Consider the following 16,265-nt stretch of genomic DNA (forward strand, 5'->3'; position numbering starts at 1 on the left):
TTCAAATATTTTCTGTTTCTTTTCGACATTTTGTGCTCATCAAGGTGAAGGCTATTGTGCTTTGAAACACGACTTCCTATTTCGAGGCCTGATACAGAGCAGTCAAGTGAAGGATAAGGTTGCCTTTATTTTGTCAAAGCCCGAGTGGGTTCAGTGTGACATTTATTTCCATTTCTCACACCAGTCATCCTGTGGTCCCTCTCAGTGATACTACAAATCAGTGCCAGGTTGGTCTGAATCCTCTCTGTTCCGGACTGAGACTCACTTTATGTAAGGCAAGACCTATCTGGCATCGATTTGAACCCAGGTAGAAAAGGTGAAAGACCAATATTAAACTCACTATGTCCCTATTTCTCAAACATCTTCTCTGTTAATGGAGGTTTTGACTCATCTTCCACCACAGTAAAAATATAGATTAGTTCCATAACAGAATGAATGCAGTGCACATCCCCACAGGAAAGGAAACCTGGAGGAAGAACCTTCCAGAAGTTTTTGTGCTGTCCAATAGTGGCATAAGCTGTGAGTGTGTCATCCATGCATTATGGATACTGTATGGCCTGGAAAGAACTCATTTTCTTTCTCAAACTGAGTGGGCATGAATTTATGGGGTAATCTCAAAATGTCAGTTCCACTCAGAGAAGCCAAACATTTTGCCGGCACAAGAAGCAGGAATGTCATACTGGAGTCAGAGGTGTGCTTATGATCTTAGGGCCAGGAGTTGAGGCAAAGATACCATCTTTGCTGCACATCTGGTGAATACCTCATCAAACATCACTGTATTATTCTGGATGAAAAATGAATGTAAATAATCACCAAATGAATTAATAACGCAAGGTCAGGTGTTTACAACTTTAATGATCATAAATCCTACAGAATGTACTGACCTCTGCACCCAGACATATTCTACGTGCACTCCTGGTATGCGAAAGGCAGCTCAAATACATCATAATATATCAACCAAGATCTGACACTTGAAAAGTCAAAATCTAAAAGTTCTCCCAGCATGTAATTAATTAAGAACTGTGCTCTTTCCCTTTGTTTATCGTGGCTTGGTGTATAAAACTATGAATTCAATATATAACTCAAACATAGATAATTACATGTACAGGGTTTGTGACCTGTCTCCTGCCTTGCCAGACATGACAAATAGCACCTTGGAAAAGGCTCTTGAACAGCCATTGAGTACTAAATTCATAGAATAATGTCAGGTTCAAATATTCTTTCATCTACGAGACAGAAATATTGACTTCAGGATTTGATATCAAATGTAAAATATATTTTCTATTGGCCACCTATTGGTTGGGAGGTGATGAATGGAGTTCACCTTCACTGCCTGAGTGGTAATCTAGCAGAGCAGATCACTGCTCATTATAGAATCAGTCTGCTTTTCATTCCATTGATTTCAGAGAGTCACAATCTCCAGGAGTTGAAATTCTAGGTGTACAATCGATGTAACTTCCCAACTATTTAAACTATCACATGCAAAACCTCTCTCATACACCATGAGAGAATGAGACTCCCCGTCAGCAATACAAATTCAGAAAACTACTCCTTTATTATATTGATATATTTATCCATTATTGATAAAGCCTTTCATTCCAACCCAACGTCACGTAATATAAAATCACTTGGCTGTGGACATTTGACATTAAAATACTATTGCAGAAACAGCATTTTCAAAGATAGTCAAATTTTGCTCATAAGGAAATAAATGGGATCTTCTTCCAATACTATTTTTATTCATTGATGGGCATTGCTGTCTGAGTCTGCATTTATTGCCCATCCCTAATTGCCCATGAACCAAGTATCTTGCTTGGCCATTTCAGAGTCAACCACATTGCTTTGGGTCTTGGGTCACATGAAGGCCAGATCAGGTAAGGGTGGCAGAAAGGACATTAGTGAACCAGATAGGTTTTTTACAACAATTAGCAATGGTTTCATGGTTATCATTAGATTAGATTAATTGTTAATGAATGCAAATTTCCACCATCTGCTATGGTGGGATTTGAACCCAGGTCCCCAGAGCATTATCCTGGGTCTCTGGATTACAAGTCCAGTGACAATACCCATATGCCACTGTCTCCCCGACTCAAATACTGCTCATTCTAGGGCGGAATTTTACCTGCATATCCGCCCAAGGTTTATACCATCCCACCAACGGAGAATGCTGTTCTCCAAGCCTTGCCCACCCTCGGAATCGCGGTGGACTTGCCGGTAAAATTCCGGCCCTGGTCTCAACATATTAATGTTGTTGGATGCCTACAGCACAGGCCTGAAAATTATTTTTAGCTCCTGCTTAGCAATGTTAGAACACAAAGTGAAGAAGGCACTCAGTACAGTGCATATCTCTAATGTGTTAATCCAACATTAGTACAATTATAAAGGATGCAGGAAAATCTCAGCAGGTCTGGCAGCATCTGAAAGAAGAGAAACAGAGTTGACCTTTCGAGTCCCTTTGGCTCTTCTTCAGAACTGAAAAGGAGAATGTGCTAGATTTTAAAATGTAGCTGTGAGAGATTGCAATAAAATGTAGCAACTTTAAGTACAAAAGTATAGGTGTGGTTGTGGAGGCGGGGGGAGGGGGCCGGCTGCGCTGATACAATACATATATGGGATATTTTGAAAAGGGGGTTTAAGATGGAGGAGAAAGGTCACAATCTAAAAGCTGCCATACTCAATGTTGAGCTCCAAGGGCTGCAATGTCAGTTCTCTCCTTACAGATCCTGCCAGACCTGCTGAGTTTTTACACCATCCTCTGTCCATGTTTCAGATTCCAACATCTGCTGTTGTTTGCTTATTCCAGTTATGCAGCTTTTCCTTGAGGTTTTTCCCCTGTCTGGTTGATGCTCTGGAACTAAAAAAAAGCTGAAAAATGAAATCTTTGTATTGAAGGGGGGCTTTAGGTCAAACCACATCCAAAAACTTGCCCTGAGAACTCTGCTCACATTTTCACAGCTGTGATAAGTTCCATTGGCATGACTGAGACAACCCACAACATTCTAAAACAATGAGATTTTTAAATAAACAACCTACAATATTCTAAAGAAAAAGTTAATTTGCCCAATTCCCCCAATGTTAACAAATCTTTGAAAAGATTCCAGAATCTGGATACAGACCGTTGCTAAAAACTAATCAGTTCTTCCTCAAGCCATAACCTACCTGTGTACCAAGTTTTATTGAAATCCAGCCACCAGTTTTTGAGGTATATTGTTTACAGATAAACAGAGACAGAAACATTCACAGAAATTCTACCACCTCGTCCGCCATGGAAGGGGAGCAGACAAAGGGCAGACAATGGAAATGTCTGTTGACCTTGGGTGGGAATTTCTGGTCTCGCTCAAGCCTGACCTTAATAACCCGCCCATTATCTCCACCTATCTTCGCAGGCGGGGGTAATAAAGGGACCAGGACTGATGGGAGAGGATAAAGTCTACTTTCTTGATGCTGAACTGCCTGATTGTATACCTAACAAAATCAAATCACAATTTGTGTTACCAACAGTTGAAAGCTGGCCTGAATGCAAACACTGGGGAAGTGAAAAATATAAATAAATTGTGCTTTTGTTCTCGTACAGCATGAGCCTACATATAACTCCTTTCATATAGTTTTTTCCAAAGAAAACACAGACATTTGGCATCTTACAATTTAATCTGTCAGATGTCTTGGCTTTCATCAATATCCAACTCTAACATGCTATTCCAAAGCATACCAAAGACTGTGCCATCATTCTGCCATTGGATTATCATTTATCCACAGTGGTTACTCTCACTGACTGGCCACACTGGTTGAAAGTACCATCCTGGCACTCAGCACAGTGTCAGACAAGAGAAATGGAAAGGTTTGATCAACTGAGTGCCATTATCCCACAGCATACCTTAAACACCAGAAATAGAGAAAATCAGAAACAAAATTAGATACTGCTAAAAAAGTGCATTAAGTCACACAGCATTTGAAAGAAAATTCAACATTTTGGGTCAGACTTTTTACAAACTGGTTTTGTTTTCTGCTTTTCTTTATCATCCATGTGATGTGAGCATTACTGAAGAAGCCAACATTTGTTGCCCATTCCTAATTCGCCTCAAGAAAGTGATGGTGACCCATCTTCTCGAAGCACTGTGAGAAGGAAGTTCCAGGATTCTGCCTCAGTGACAGCAAAAGAATGGCGATATAGTTCCAAGGAAGGATGGTGTGTGACTTGTAGGGGAACTTGTACATACTGGAGTTCCCATGAGACCACTGTGGTGGGATATGCAGAGGTTATGTCTTGGTCTGATCAGATCACCCTTTAAATATGGTGCCCAGTCTCAGTGAATTTCAGTTGAAAGTCCAGAAATCCATTAGTTTGTTGAAGCAGGAGGAGCTTACTAGAAGGGGACGGACGCAGCTATGTGTCTTCACCCGCACGGAGAAAGTAGCAATGACCATTCTTGGGACACCCGTTTCTCAGCAGGGCTACTGAACCACTGAAGATTATGCTGTCCTCATACCTGACCCTCCTCCTCACGTTCCATCATCGCCTCACTCCACAACCTCTTCTGATTTGCAAGCTGCAGAGGGTGAGAGAGTTCCCTCTTCCTTTCACCTCCATCCCCGTATTATAACATGACCCATATGCCTATTCCTGTCAGGGAGCCAAGAAGTGCAAGCTGACCAGATAATGGAGGAATATCATGAAGATAGTAATTGTGAAGACACAGCACTGCCACTGGATTCCACTGTTGCAGCAACCAGTTCAGATCACGCAACAATGCATAATTTAAAGGGTAACATGACAGCAGAATCTGCATATGGTGAGACACTAGGCACACATCAGCCGGCAGAAGTCCTTCTCCAAATCCGCCTCCAGCAAACAAACCCTTGACGCAACTGTGGACCAAACTGTTATCAAGGCCTTGCTGTTTTGTGCAATGTAAAATTCAGAAATGAAAGAGAAAGTATGTAAAATTAGCTAACAATAAGGCAAGTATCTAGCATATAAAGCAAATATTCTAAATATCTGCCAATCTTTTTCACAAGCTACTTGGAAAGTTTATGAAATACAACTTCTAGAAGAATTTATCCTTGCTTGTGAATTGGATCTGCAAACATTCTTGAGGTTTGGTGTTTATTTATCATTGTTGAATCTGATTTCCAATCTTCATCTCAGTCTTCAATTATCTGTTGCATGGAAAATTTACTGTATCCACCATTAAGCCTTCACACATCAGCAAAGAAGGAAAAAACCCTTTCCAGCAGGAAGACACATTTACCTACATTTTAAGGCTGGATGACGGATTTGTTTAATGTAAAAACACATTGGCTCCTTTGCTCAACAGCTTTAAGCTGTCTGAAGAACACAAACACATTGTTATTTACTGCTGTCTTGTGAATTGTCGCCAAGAACTCTAAGATACAAGAGATAATTCACACGGGAATCAGTTTACTCCTTTCTCCAGTACTGCTTCTCTTCCTCTTGCAGTTTTTATATTAGCAAGTTGTTAGCTAAAGCAGCACATGTTGCTTTTGGGAATTGGGAACATTATGCGTCACGATATGCAATTTCTTTTATTTGTTTGTTCATGGGATATGGGTGTTACTGGCTCAACCAATATTCATTCCCCATCCATAATTGCCCCTCGTGAAGGTTGTGTTGACCCATGTTCTTGAAATACTGCAGTCCACGTAGTGTAGATACATCCACAGCGCTGTTAGGAAGAAAGTCCTAGGATTTTGACCCAGTGACAGTGAATGAACAGCAATATTGTTCCACTCAGGATGGTGCATGGCTTGGAAGGAAACTTGCAAATGTTCATGTTCCCCTGCGTCTGCTACCCTGACGAAGAGGGTGTCCCTCGAAAGCTTGTGAGAATATTATCAAATAAATAGGTTGGACTAAAACCTGGTGTTGTTAGACTTTTTACTGTGTTTACGCCAGTCCAACGCCGGCATACCCACATCATGTCTGCTACCCTTGTCATTCTTGGTGATAAGAGGCCATAAGTTTGGAAAGTATAGAGCGTTGATGATAGTGTGATAGCACTGAAGAAGTCTTCACAGTCATACGTAAGTTAACTGCAAGTCTTTACTGACTCTTAGAACTATTTACTAATATATAATAAAGGATACAAGCTAAGAATTACCTTCATGCTGTGGGTATGCTGGGCTGCATCCAACACTCAACTGATCCATGTGTTCTTTTACATCACCAAGTGGGTGGTACTGTTCTCTGTCCCACATTAACCCTGTGTGTGACAGGCCCTTATACTGCACCACTACTCAAGTCTTTATTCAATGTACTTTAAGTAATAGTAGTTTGTCTATGTCTTACATTGTTATTACTACATTATTCCCATCTCCCCACTTCAAGTCCTTGAATTCAAAGGTTCCAACTATCTGGAGGCCTTATAACTTCCGTGTCTTGTTCGCACTACAGTCAGAGGAGTTGCAGGCTCAGTTGCTGCTGGTTCTTTCTGTAGGTTTGGAGGTTGTTCTGGCACCTGGTATGTTCCTCAATGTCTCTGCATTGCATGGTGGAGATGGGCCGTCTAGAAATGAGGTGGAGACTCCTCCTGTTTCTCCTCACTGAACCCTGTATCATACCAGGTAGGAGCAAGGTTGATCCTCATCCTTTCTAATGATGGCACCTTCTCTATTGATCTTTAGAGATCAATTCTATCCCTGGGCAGGACTTTCCAGCCCTTCTTGTCATTGGGATTTTCCGATGCTGTTGAAGGAGACTCCCTGCAGCGGGTTTCCCGGGGGGCAGGATGGTTGAGCCTCACAAAGTGCTACAGACATCAGTAGGACCAGAAGATCCAGGCCTTGTCACCTTTCTGTAATTGTGTCAAGTGTCTGATGCAGTACCTTCTCTCTTATTTGGTTGTATTGGTAATCCTTGGCTAAACAACCCTGATATGAGTTCTTCTGGCAGATTTGTAAGAGGTATACAGAGTTTTCTGTCCATCAGGTATTTGAATGGATGGATTGTAAAAGAGTGGATCTAGGTGAGCAGTGGTTTGGGGAAGTTCTTGCTCCTTTATAAGAGGGCTTTGACTGTGTGTACCCATCTTTCAGTCAAAGCCCCCAATTTTGTGATTGATCTGGGCCTTGGATTAATCTGTATTGTCTTGGAAGTGTGGAATTCTAATCTATGTTCAAAATTTTAAAAGTACGTGTCCAGCTGTATTTGCTGTTAGAACTTCAAGATGCTGTCGCTATTCACTCGGAGCTAAAGGGATTTCCTGCGTTTGCTGGTTCTGTTGGATTCTGCAACAACAGCACTCAGCTTGACAAAGAAAAGATGACAATGGACCAACTGCCTGTAGACTTTTGTTCGTGTTTGTCTTTTTTTAACTTGAGTCCATTGAATTCGATCTTCTGCTTGATTTTTTACCAAGTTCTACAGTTGCAATGTTCCTGAAATATCTAATTAGCTCTTTCTGTTTCAGATACCAAGTGTTCAGGATCCAACTTGGGGATTGACTTCTGACTGCAAATTACTTTAAAGATTTCTTGGCTTTGCTGCAGTCTGGAATTTTAAAAGATTTAGTTCACCCTTGCAAATTCTGCTATCTCATGCATTCTGAAGCTGGACTTCCAAAGGAGAAACAAGGGAAACTTCTGCTGCCATAAAGAATTTTAAATTTCTATCTTCAGCTTCCAAGCCTTTCTTTGGGCTTGCACCCCTGCTTCTAGAACTTCCTTTTCAGGTCAGAATGTTTTTTGAATTTTTCCTTAGACTTCTAGCATTTTGGTTTGTCTTTGCATTTCAGTGAGCTTCTGGGTTTTGAATGAGCTGTCACCATGTTGTAGAGTGATAGTCACATTTCAGTAGATTTGAAGATAACTTTGCAGTCATAAATCGGTTAACTGTAAGTCTTTATTGACTCTTGAGCCTATTTATAAATATACAGTAAAGGGAGGGTACAAGCTAGGAGCTGTCTCCATGCTTGCTGGTTCAGTTGGCTCTGTCCAACATTCAGCTACCCTGGGTCTAGGTCATGTGCTCTCTTATATAACTATATGATTGGTACTGCATTCAGACCCATATTAACGCCATATATGCCCTATTTGTCCCTTATACTATGGAACATGCCGTTGAATATGAATTGCTGCCGTGCATCTTTTAGATGGTTCACACTGCTGCCACTGTGTGTCAGTATTGGAAGGTGTAAATGTTTTAGATGGTGGATGAAGCACCTGTTAAGTGGACTGCTTTGTCCTCGGTGGTGTCAAGCTTTTTGAGTATCGGAGCTGAACCATCCAGGTAAGTGGAGAGAATTATTTCACACTACTGACTTGTGCATTGTAGATGGACAGGCTTTGGGAAGACAGGAGGTGAGTTACTCGACACAAGATTCCTAGCCTCTGACTTTGTCCTGTAGCCACAGTATTTATATGGCTACTACAATTCAGTTTTTGTCAGTGGTAACCCCCAGGATGTTAATAATGGTGGAGTTAGTAATGGTAATGCCCTTGAATGTCATGGGGAGATGTCAGATTCTCTTTTGTTCAGATTAGTCATTAGCTGACACATATGTTGGTTGCCATTTATCAGCCTGAGCCTTTGTGTTGTCCAGTTCTTGCCGCATTTGGACATGGACTGTTTCAGTATCTGAGTATTTGTGAATGGTGCTAAACATTGTGCAGTCATCAACGAACATCCCATTTCTGACCTTATGATGGAAGGAAGGTCATTGATGAAGCAGCAGAAGATGGTCGGGCCTAGGTCACTACCCTGAGGAACTCCTGCAGTGATGTCTTGGGACCAAAGTGATTGACCTCCAACAAGCACAGCCATCTTCCTCTGTGCTAGGTATGAAGTTGATCAATGGAGGGTTTCCCCCTGATCCCTACTAACTTCAGTTATGCTAAAGCTCATTGACACTTGGTCAAATGCTGCCTTGATGTCGAGGGCAGTCACTCTCACTCTCACCTCTGGAGATCAGCTCTGTGGTCCAATTTTACACCAAGGCTGTAATGAACTCAGGAGCTGAGTGGCCCTGGCAGAACCCAAACTGAGTGTCATTGAGCAGGTTATTGCTGAGTAGGTTTTGAAAGAGCTGAAGAGGTCCCTCATGAGTAACTTGACAAACACTATCATCTTATTTCTTCTTTGTTATTCTTTTTACAATCAAAGCCAAGGATCATAGTGCACAATGGCAAGTGTATAAAGAGTAAGAGAGGTGAGATGAATTGGGGAACAGTCATAAGGTGACAGCTAGCTTGGCTTTTAAAAGCTCTAAAACAATAGGAGAATTACTAATGGAGATACAGATTTCCAACGTCATAAGAAAAGGTGAACAGAAATGGGGTTTGAACTTAATACATTAGAATTATTAGGAGAAACAAGACTGAATTTCTGCAGTGTAACATCTGCCCTGCCCTCATAGCTTTGGCATAGTTCAGTGGATAACTAGTTCAGGATTCTGCAGTAGTGTGGGAGAAGCCATCAGAATATAATTACCATTGAGAAGGAATGAGAGAAAACTTCATAGAAATTAGCTGGCATAATAGAGGAGGACATGAGGTCTACTACTCGATTTCTGCCTCAGAAAGCTGTGTAAAACCTACCTCCATTGCTTAGCATCTGGACTGCACAATCCCTGACAACTGCAACCTCCTCCAGCCACATTTAAATATTGGTGGGCTGGAGAAAAGGAGGAAGAAAATAAGCTTCCTGAAGAAATCATCGACAATGGACAAAATGTGGGAGTTTGATTTGTGGTCAGAGGGAAAAAGCCAAAAGAAAAATCAGTAGTTGAACGTGGGAAAGGGAGGAACCACCCTCAATACAATTTGCATTTATACAATGCTTATAAGGTCAGAATAAATTTCAGAAAGATCGATATAAATGAATCAAATAGTGGACATTTAAGGGAACTGGCTTCAGATAGAATCAAAAGGGTAGGTCACGATAACTTTTTAAAATGGCACAGTAAAGGAACTTTCAGAGGAGAATCCCAAGCCTGGGGCTAAGAAGACTGAGTTCTACCACCAAATCACGAATGCCAAGAGGAGGCCACATTTTGTAGATCAAAGGCTGGGATATAGGGCTGAAAGAGGCTGGAGAGCGAAGGTAAGGGAATGCCACAGGAGGAGCTGCACATGATGACAAGGATGTTACATTTATTGCATTTGGAGACAGGGAGCCACTGGAGGTCTGCAAGGTGTGGTGGGTGAGCACAACTTCAGAGAATACAGATTGTGGCTTGATGACAAGTTGGAGTTTGTGTATTGCAAAGCAGTTGTGGTTCGGAAGAAGAGGTAACAAACACATGACTAACGCATCCCTTTATTTGCTGCGACCTAACTGCAAGGATGGCCTTTGGCCATATGTGCTTACTGTTATTTAAAAGGATTTTATCCTGTTGGTGCAAAGTAAATGGGATCCATATCATTAGAATAGCCTCTATAAATGCATACAATTCCAAAGACTGCTTTGGAAACTGTGCTGAGAAAATTATCCTGAAATGAGAAAACAGTGCGGAGAGCAACCATTAGCTGCTCTGTTTCACTCTTCTAAAGCATTTTTCCATTTTCAGCTCCTCTGTTCTCCACGCTGTCCCTCTATAAGTTGACATCCTCCCCATATGGTCTCCCATTTTGATCATTTTTCCCTCCGTAATGTTTGCTTATTTGCTTTATTCAGCATCTGTACATTTTTGGTAGCTGCCTTCTTTATACAGATGTGCCCTTTCTCAATGTAATCTCTGCACTTTAACTAAAGTCATTTGCTGTTTCTCATATTTGCTGCTGACTCTTTCATTGTGTCAGCTGTTAGGAAAAGAGAAAATGAGTAAGATCAATGAGAACACACAAAATAGCTACAGAGAGCAGAAAAAAGAAATGTAAAATATGTGGTTAAAGAAACTCTACCGTCTGCCTAAGTGGTATAATACTGGGTAAGAGTCACCAGGGTCGGCTAAGTATTATCAGATCTACTGCTATACGCTCTATCAATCACAATACCTTGAGTACTACTTGTCCGACTCCCAGTGAAAGAGAACGGTGCTTAGCTGCTAACCTTGGCTCATTAACAGCAGTGGGATTTTAGAAGCAGAATGAGTGAGATGAATTACAAGCCCAACAAAGTACAGCAATGTGTTTATTTTCAAAGAATGGGGAGTATTGAAACAGGCTATATTTTCCAAGCTAAAAGACTGAGACTTGGCAGAGCTGAAGGTGTCAGAGGAGTCAGCAAAGGCCCACTGAGTGCTTTGATTTAAAATTGAAAAATAAAACTTGGCTTCAGGTGTTGTATTTTACGGAGCTGGAACCAAACCAGCCATCCTCTGTTGCAGCAGCCAAGCTACATTTCTCCTGAAGTTAAAAATGGCTCCCAGGCCTCAGTTTGTCTATTTTGGAAGACTAATACCATTGTCTGCATTCACATATTCATTCTAAGAGCTCTCCGAGGTTATTTTCATACCTTAGATTTACATTTTGGTAGTAAATGTAGGATACATTTCAGCTATCTGCTTTTCCCATGAAGCCTTTTCAATCCATTTCTAAAGATCAAGTCTTTTATTTCTCATAACAGAGGATTCAGTGTGAAGGGAGGCACAATTTTATCACTTACTGTAAAAATACTGAATGGATTCTAAATGCTTTGAAACATTTTCCACCTACTAATTTCCATCCTCCATAATCAAAAGCTCTTAAACACCCACAGGCACTGGCTACTTCATGTTACAAAAACATGATTTCAACAAAGATATACTTTTTAACCTTACAAACATTTAAATTTGATGGCATCTATTCACAGTTCAGTTTGTGCAAGGCCAATTTTTCTGCACAGAAGGGAGATCTCTAAACTGTTAATCTGTCCGGTATAACCATTGATAGATAAGAAAGTAAGAACTAGAAACAGGAGTAGGCCATTTGGCCCCTCAAGCCAAATGATAAGATCATGGCCGATCTTTTTGTGGACTCAGCTCCATTTACCCGCCCGCTCACTATAATCCTTAATTCTTTTACTGTTCAAAAAATGTATCTATCCTTGCCTTAAAAACATTCAATGAGGTAGCCTCAACTGCTTCATTGGGCAGGGAATTCCACAGATTCACAACCCTGATGAAGAGATTATTGCAGGAAATGGTGTAGCCAAAACATTAAAATGAATATAAACTGCTTTTGTACGCACCTATATTTTGATTAATAAAACATCATTTTTAAAAGCAGTTTTATATGCAATCCAGTGGATTCCTCTTAACCTCATTTGTTATAGCAGGATTACTTATTATAGCAGTAGCTAATTTTATGCCAAATCTTGTCCAAGTTCCTCCACATTAAGCATGGGTGGAAAAAATGATTACAGTGATAATGGAAACAATAAATAAGAGCTTTTGTAAGTAAAAGGCACAATTTGTGCCTAATATTAATCAATGGAAACCAGTGTGAATTAATCTCATATTTTAACGATGACTTTTTAGCTCAACATATTTGTTTCAAATGTCATATGTTGAGCAATTTTGGCCTCCAGGGTTTTAAGAGTCATGTACGTGTTCCAGCAATGCTGAAAAACTTGCTCCAAAAGTTTTTTGTGATTCTGGATACTGTTAACTCTTTAACATACTAACCTTTCTTGAGACTCAGAACAGCTGAAGAAAATCACACTCTGCACTCTGGCACAAATCATTGCTTGCACAATAGTCCACTTAAATGAAATTGCAACCATGATTTCAGGAAAATGCACAATTTCTGCAACTTCCGAATAGGTGGTGTTTCCTTCTCTTACTCCTGAGACAGGGCCTCTTTAACCAATTTACTTCAGGATAAGAATTGAAGACAAAAGAGGGTTATTTTGTCCTTGGAAAGCAGTGTAAAACCGATGATGTAGATTCAGCAACCCATTGACTTTCACTTGTTTGAACTTCAATGGAAATATAAACTGGGAGAGCTTGTCAGACACTATTACCCATTCTACATTCACAAAAAAAATCTCCCTCTAGTCTCTTTACAATAAGTATTAAAAGATAAACAATGTCAATAGCTTCATTACAAGATAGTGACGGAAAGAATTACTTTCTAAGTGACTCATGGAGAAATTTTAGCTCCTCTTTCTATCATAAACAAAGCTTCAATGAGAGCCAATGATCCCATATTGTTTTGAGCCAATAGGTACCTGTAATTTCCTATAGGCTTGTGTTAGTGCTGAGATGTCCCATTGTCCAAATGTTGCAACTTGATAGCATAGGCATGTTTGTCCACTAACAATCACTGTATACGTATTTCAGATATGTACAGAAACCAGGGTACGCATCAGTGAATATACAAATGGTGATAACACCACCTTGTCATTGCTTTCCATGCAATTAATCATCATTAATCACACACTGCATGTGCATACTTGTTAGAAAATGTAAATAATTAGGTGCAAAGTCAGTATTAGTCAACAGTACTCATTAGCATATTTATTATTAGTTAAAAGTCAATGAGCTCCTCAATACTTGTAGAGTGGGGAAGATGAGCGAACACTTTACATTTATTAAGAAGAACTACATTTAAACAACCTCTCATGCTTTAAGGGGTTTGTAAAAAGAACAATAGTATAAATGGATGTTTAGATGCACAAAAACATAAAGAAGGTGAGACTTCTTCAGACAGTGCCACTGCAGATTTGCGTCGATTCCCTGGGGGCAAGTGGAGTGTAGCCCGCTACCTGCGTGGCTTTCTCCCTTGATAAAGCTACACAAATGAGCACGTACCCCATAAATTATGAACTAGCTAGGCTTGTGCCAGCTTTGCATTAGTTGGTAGCACTTTCACCTCTGATTTAAAGCTTTGTGAGTTGCAACCTTAAACCAGGATTCAAGTACGTAACCTAAACATGGAACTGTATTGTTGGAGATAGCCTTGAGTGGATTATCATTAAAGTAAGATGCTGGTTGCACCTCCAGGTGAACATTAAAGTTGTAATGTAATAATGTCAGCATTGAAATGTTTTGAATGGTCTTCTTTTAGAGATCCTATCTGACACGTTTTGCAGCAAGAATAACATTTTGATTCAAACACAACTATCCTTCTACCCAACACCAGTTCCTGTTCTCCAGTTTACCTGTAGTACCGAAGTAGGTTTTATTCCACACAGGGGAAATACATTTCAGGCTACAATGTGCAACAAATGGCAAAGAGGTTGTGTGTGCGCCATTCATCCCAACTGAATTACAAAGGAAAATATAAGAACGTAGAACCGAAATTGCTGAAACATTGGGTGACTGTCTCACAACATTATTTATGTAAGACTAATACAAAATAAGATATTTGCAGAAAATCGCAAATACCCTGTGAATGTCACACTTCTAAGTGGAGTTAGCAATAATTCTGTTCTTGATGGCACGGTAGGTTCAACAATAATCTTGAGGGGTTGAATGCTGATTATTGCCTGTAGGATTTAAATTTATCCCAGGTTGCTTGGTAGAAAATGCCCTCTGTCTAAGCAGAAAGAGTTTCTGCAAAAGAAGGAGCTGCACAGATTTCAAGCTAAGCGTCTGCACACCGACGGCAAGAATTGGCACATTCACTCAGACAGAGGGATGGTTGATGTATGAAGTGGATACAACTCACACTGGGCAATAGTGAAGCTCTTGCTAAAGTCTGCAAGGGGTGGAAAATGTGCGCAGAACTTGATGTTGCAGCTGGCTACACGCTAACCAGCCTAGAATATGCCGATACCAGGTGGTCAAATTGACAAAAGCGAGTTTCACTGCCCAGAACAGCAATCTGAAAATTATTTCCTTGTCACCTGTTCTTCTCTGCGCTCCCCCCCCCCATACTCCCCTTCCACAAAAAGATTAAAACAAATAGACAAAAAAAGTTATACATTATCAACACAAAAAGGAGCCACAATTTTTTTTAAAAAAGCTTCCGATTAGATTTAATAACCATTATTAAATAAGCTAATTCAGTTTTGAATGTGTATAAGTGAGTCAAAATGGAAGTTTCAACTCACTTGGAATCAGCAGGCCTCTGCCAAAACTCCTTTCAGAACATCCTTTGCGGCATTGTGACGTCGCATCGTCAGCTCCCTGCTGTCTGCTCACTGAAATAGCGGGAATCAATGCTTCAAGTACAGATCTTTGTCAAACACAGTACTGCTCATTTTACTTACTCTAAAAATAGTACCACAACCAAAAAATGCATGTGATGACTTTAAAAAAAATAATGATGGTTAACATTGTTTCTACTCATTTGCTTTCAGGTCACATCCCTCCATTGACTCGTTGCCAGATTCCGCCGATAGATTCTGTGGCAAGGCACATTTGCACAGTCTTTGGGAAAAAAAAATGCAAACCGAGGCCCAGATTTTCACTTTCAAGCAGGTGCATAAAGATGGGAGACTTCCTGGCTCTGCAAACCCCACATGGTTGCCCGCATGGAGAGGAGGCGGGAGGGAAGGGGCTCCAGACTGAATTAAAAGATGAGCCCATCACCCTGGAACAAATGTTGAACCGAATAAAAAGATTAACACTGAAAACAGCCCTCACCCCTCCTTCACCATGCCCAATTCATGCAACCTCGGCCCCCTGGTGCCATGCTCGGGGACTGGACATAGAATTCCCAGGCTCATCTGCCATTTTCACCATGATAGAGAGGCCCTCTATCGAGGTTAAAATCTAGGCCAAGGTTTCTGTCATTGGGCTCAGTATTGCTGGGATGGGAGGCAGTGTGTCATACCAGCTTGGCTGATGTTATCACATTCACTGGCCTACTGACACAGTGCAGAAGGCCGATCATATATTCATCACCTTATTCTTTTCAGTGTGCATTTCGGAATCTAAGAAAAATTTTCTAAATTGGCAAATGCATTATTCATGATCTGGAATTGAGATAAAATATCCCACAGTAAAAGCTTAAACTAAAGGGAGGATATTTTGACAAAACAGTTTAGACTTCAAACATTCATACAGACTGGTGAATGAACAGAACAAAATATTCACAGAAAAATGAAGGCAGACAGCATTAGTCAATTCAAGCGGGATTTAAAAAAAAATTCATTTATGGGACATGGGCGTCGCTGGCTGGCTAGCATTTACTGTCCATCTTTAGTTGGCCAGAGTGCAACTGAGGGTCAACCACATTGCTTGGCTCTGGAGTCACATGTAGGCCAGATCAGTTAAGGACGGCAAATGTTCTTCCCTAAATGACATTAGTGAATCAGATGGGTTTTTCCGACAATCAACAATGGTTTTATGGTTATCAGTAGATTCTTAATTCCAGATTTTTTTTAATTGAATTCAAATATCACCATCTGCTGGATTCGAACCCAGGTCCCCAGAACATTA

General features: G+C 40.5%; 1 protein-coding gene across 4 annotated transcripts in view; it reads right to left on the reverse strand.

The window, feature by feature from the left end:
• LOC145354845 (retinoic acid receptor beta-like) overlaps positions 1-16,265 on the reverse strand; it is a 337,521-nt gene that overhangs the window by 72,613 nt on the left and 248,643 nt on the right. For 3 of the 4 annotated variants that reach the window (XM_080206407.1, XM_080206383.1, XM_080206400.1), the window contains exon 4: positions 14,933-15,022. The exons of the other annotated variant lie outside the window; for it this stretch is intronic. In XM_080206407.1, the coding sequence (XP_080062533.1) occupies positions 14,933-15,022 (90 nt within the window). The remainder of the gene's footprint in view (positions 1-14,932; positions 15,023-16,265) is intronic. 4 annotated transcript variants of the gene reach the window in all.

Source organism: Carcharhinus amblyrhynchos, chromosome 2 (genome assembly GCF_965287045.1).
Source record: "Carcharhinus amblyrhynchos chromosome 2, sCarAmb.v2.hapA, whole genome shotgun sequence".
NCBI classification, from domain to species: domain Eukaryota; kingdom Metazoa; phylum Chordata; class Chondrichthyes; order Carcharhiniformes; family Carcharhinidae; genus Carcharhinus; species Carcharhinus amblyrhynchos.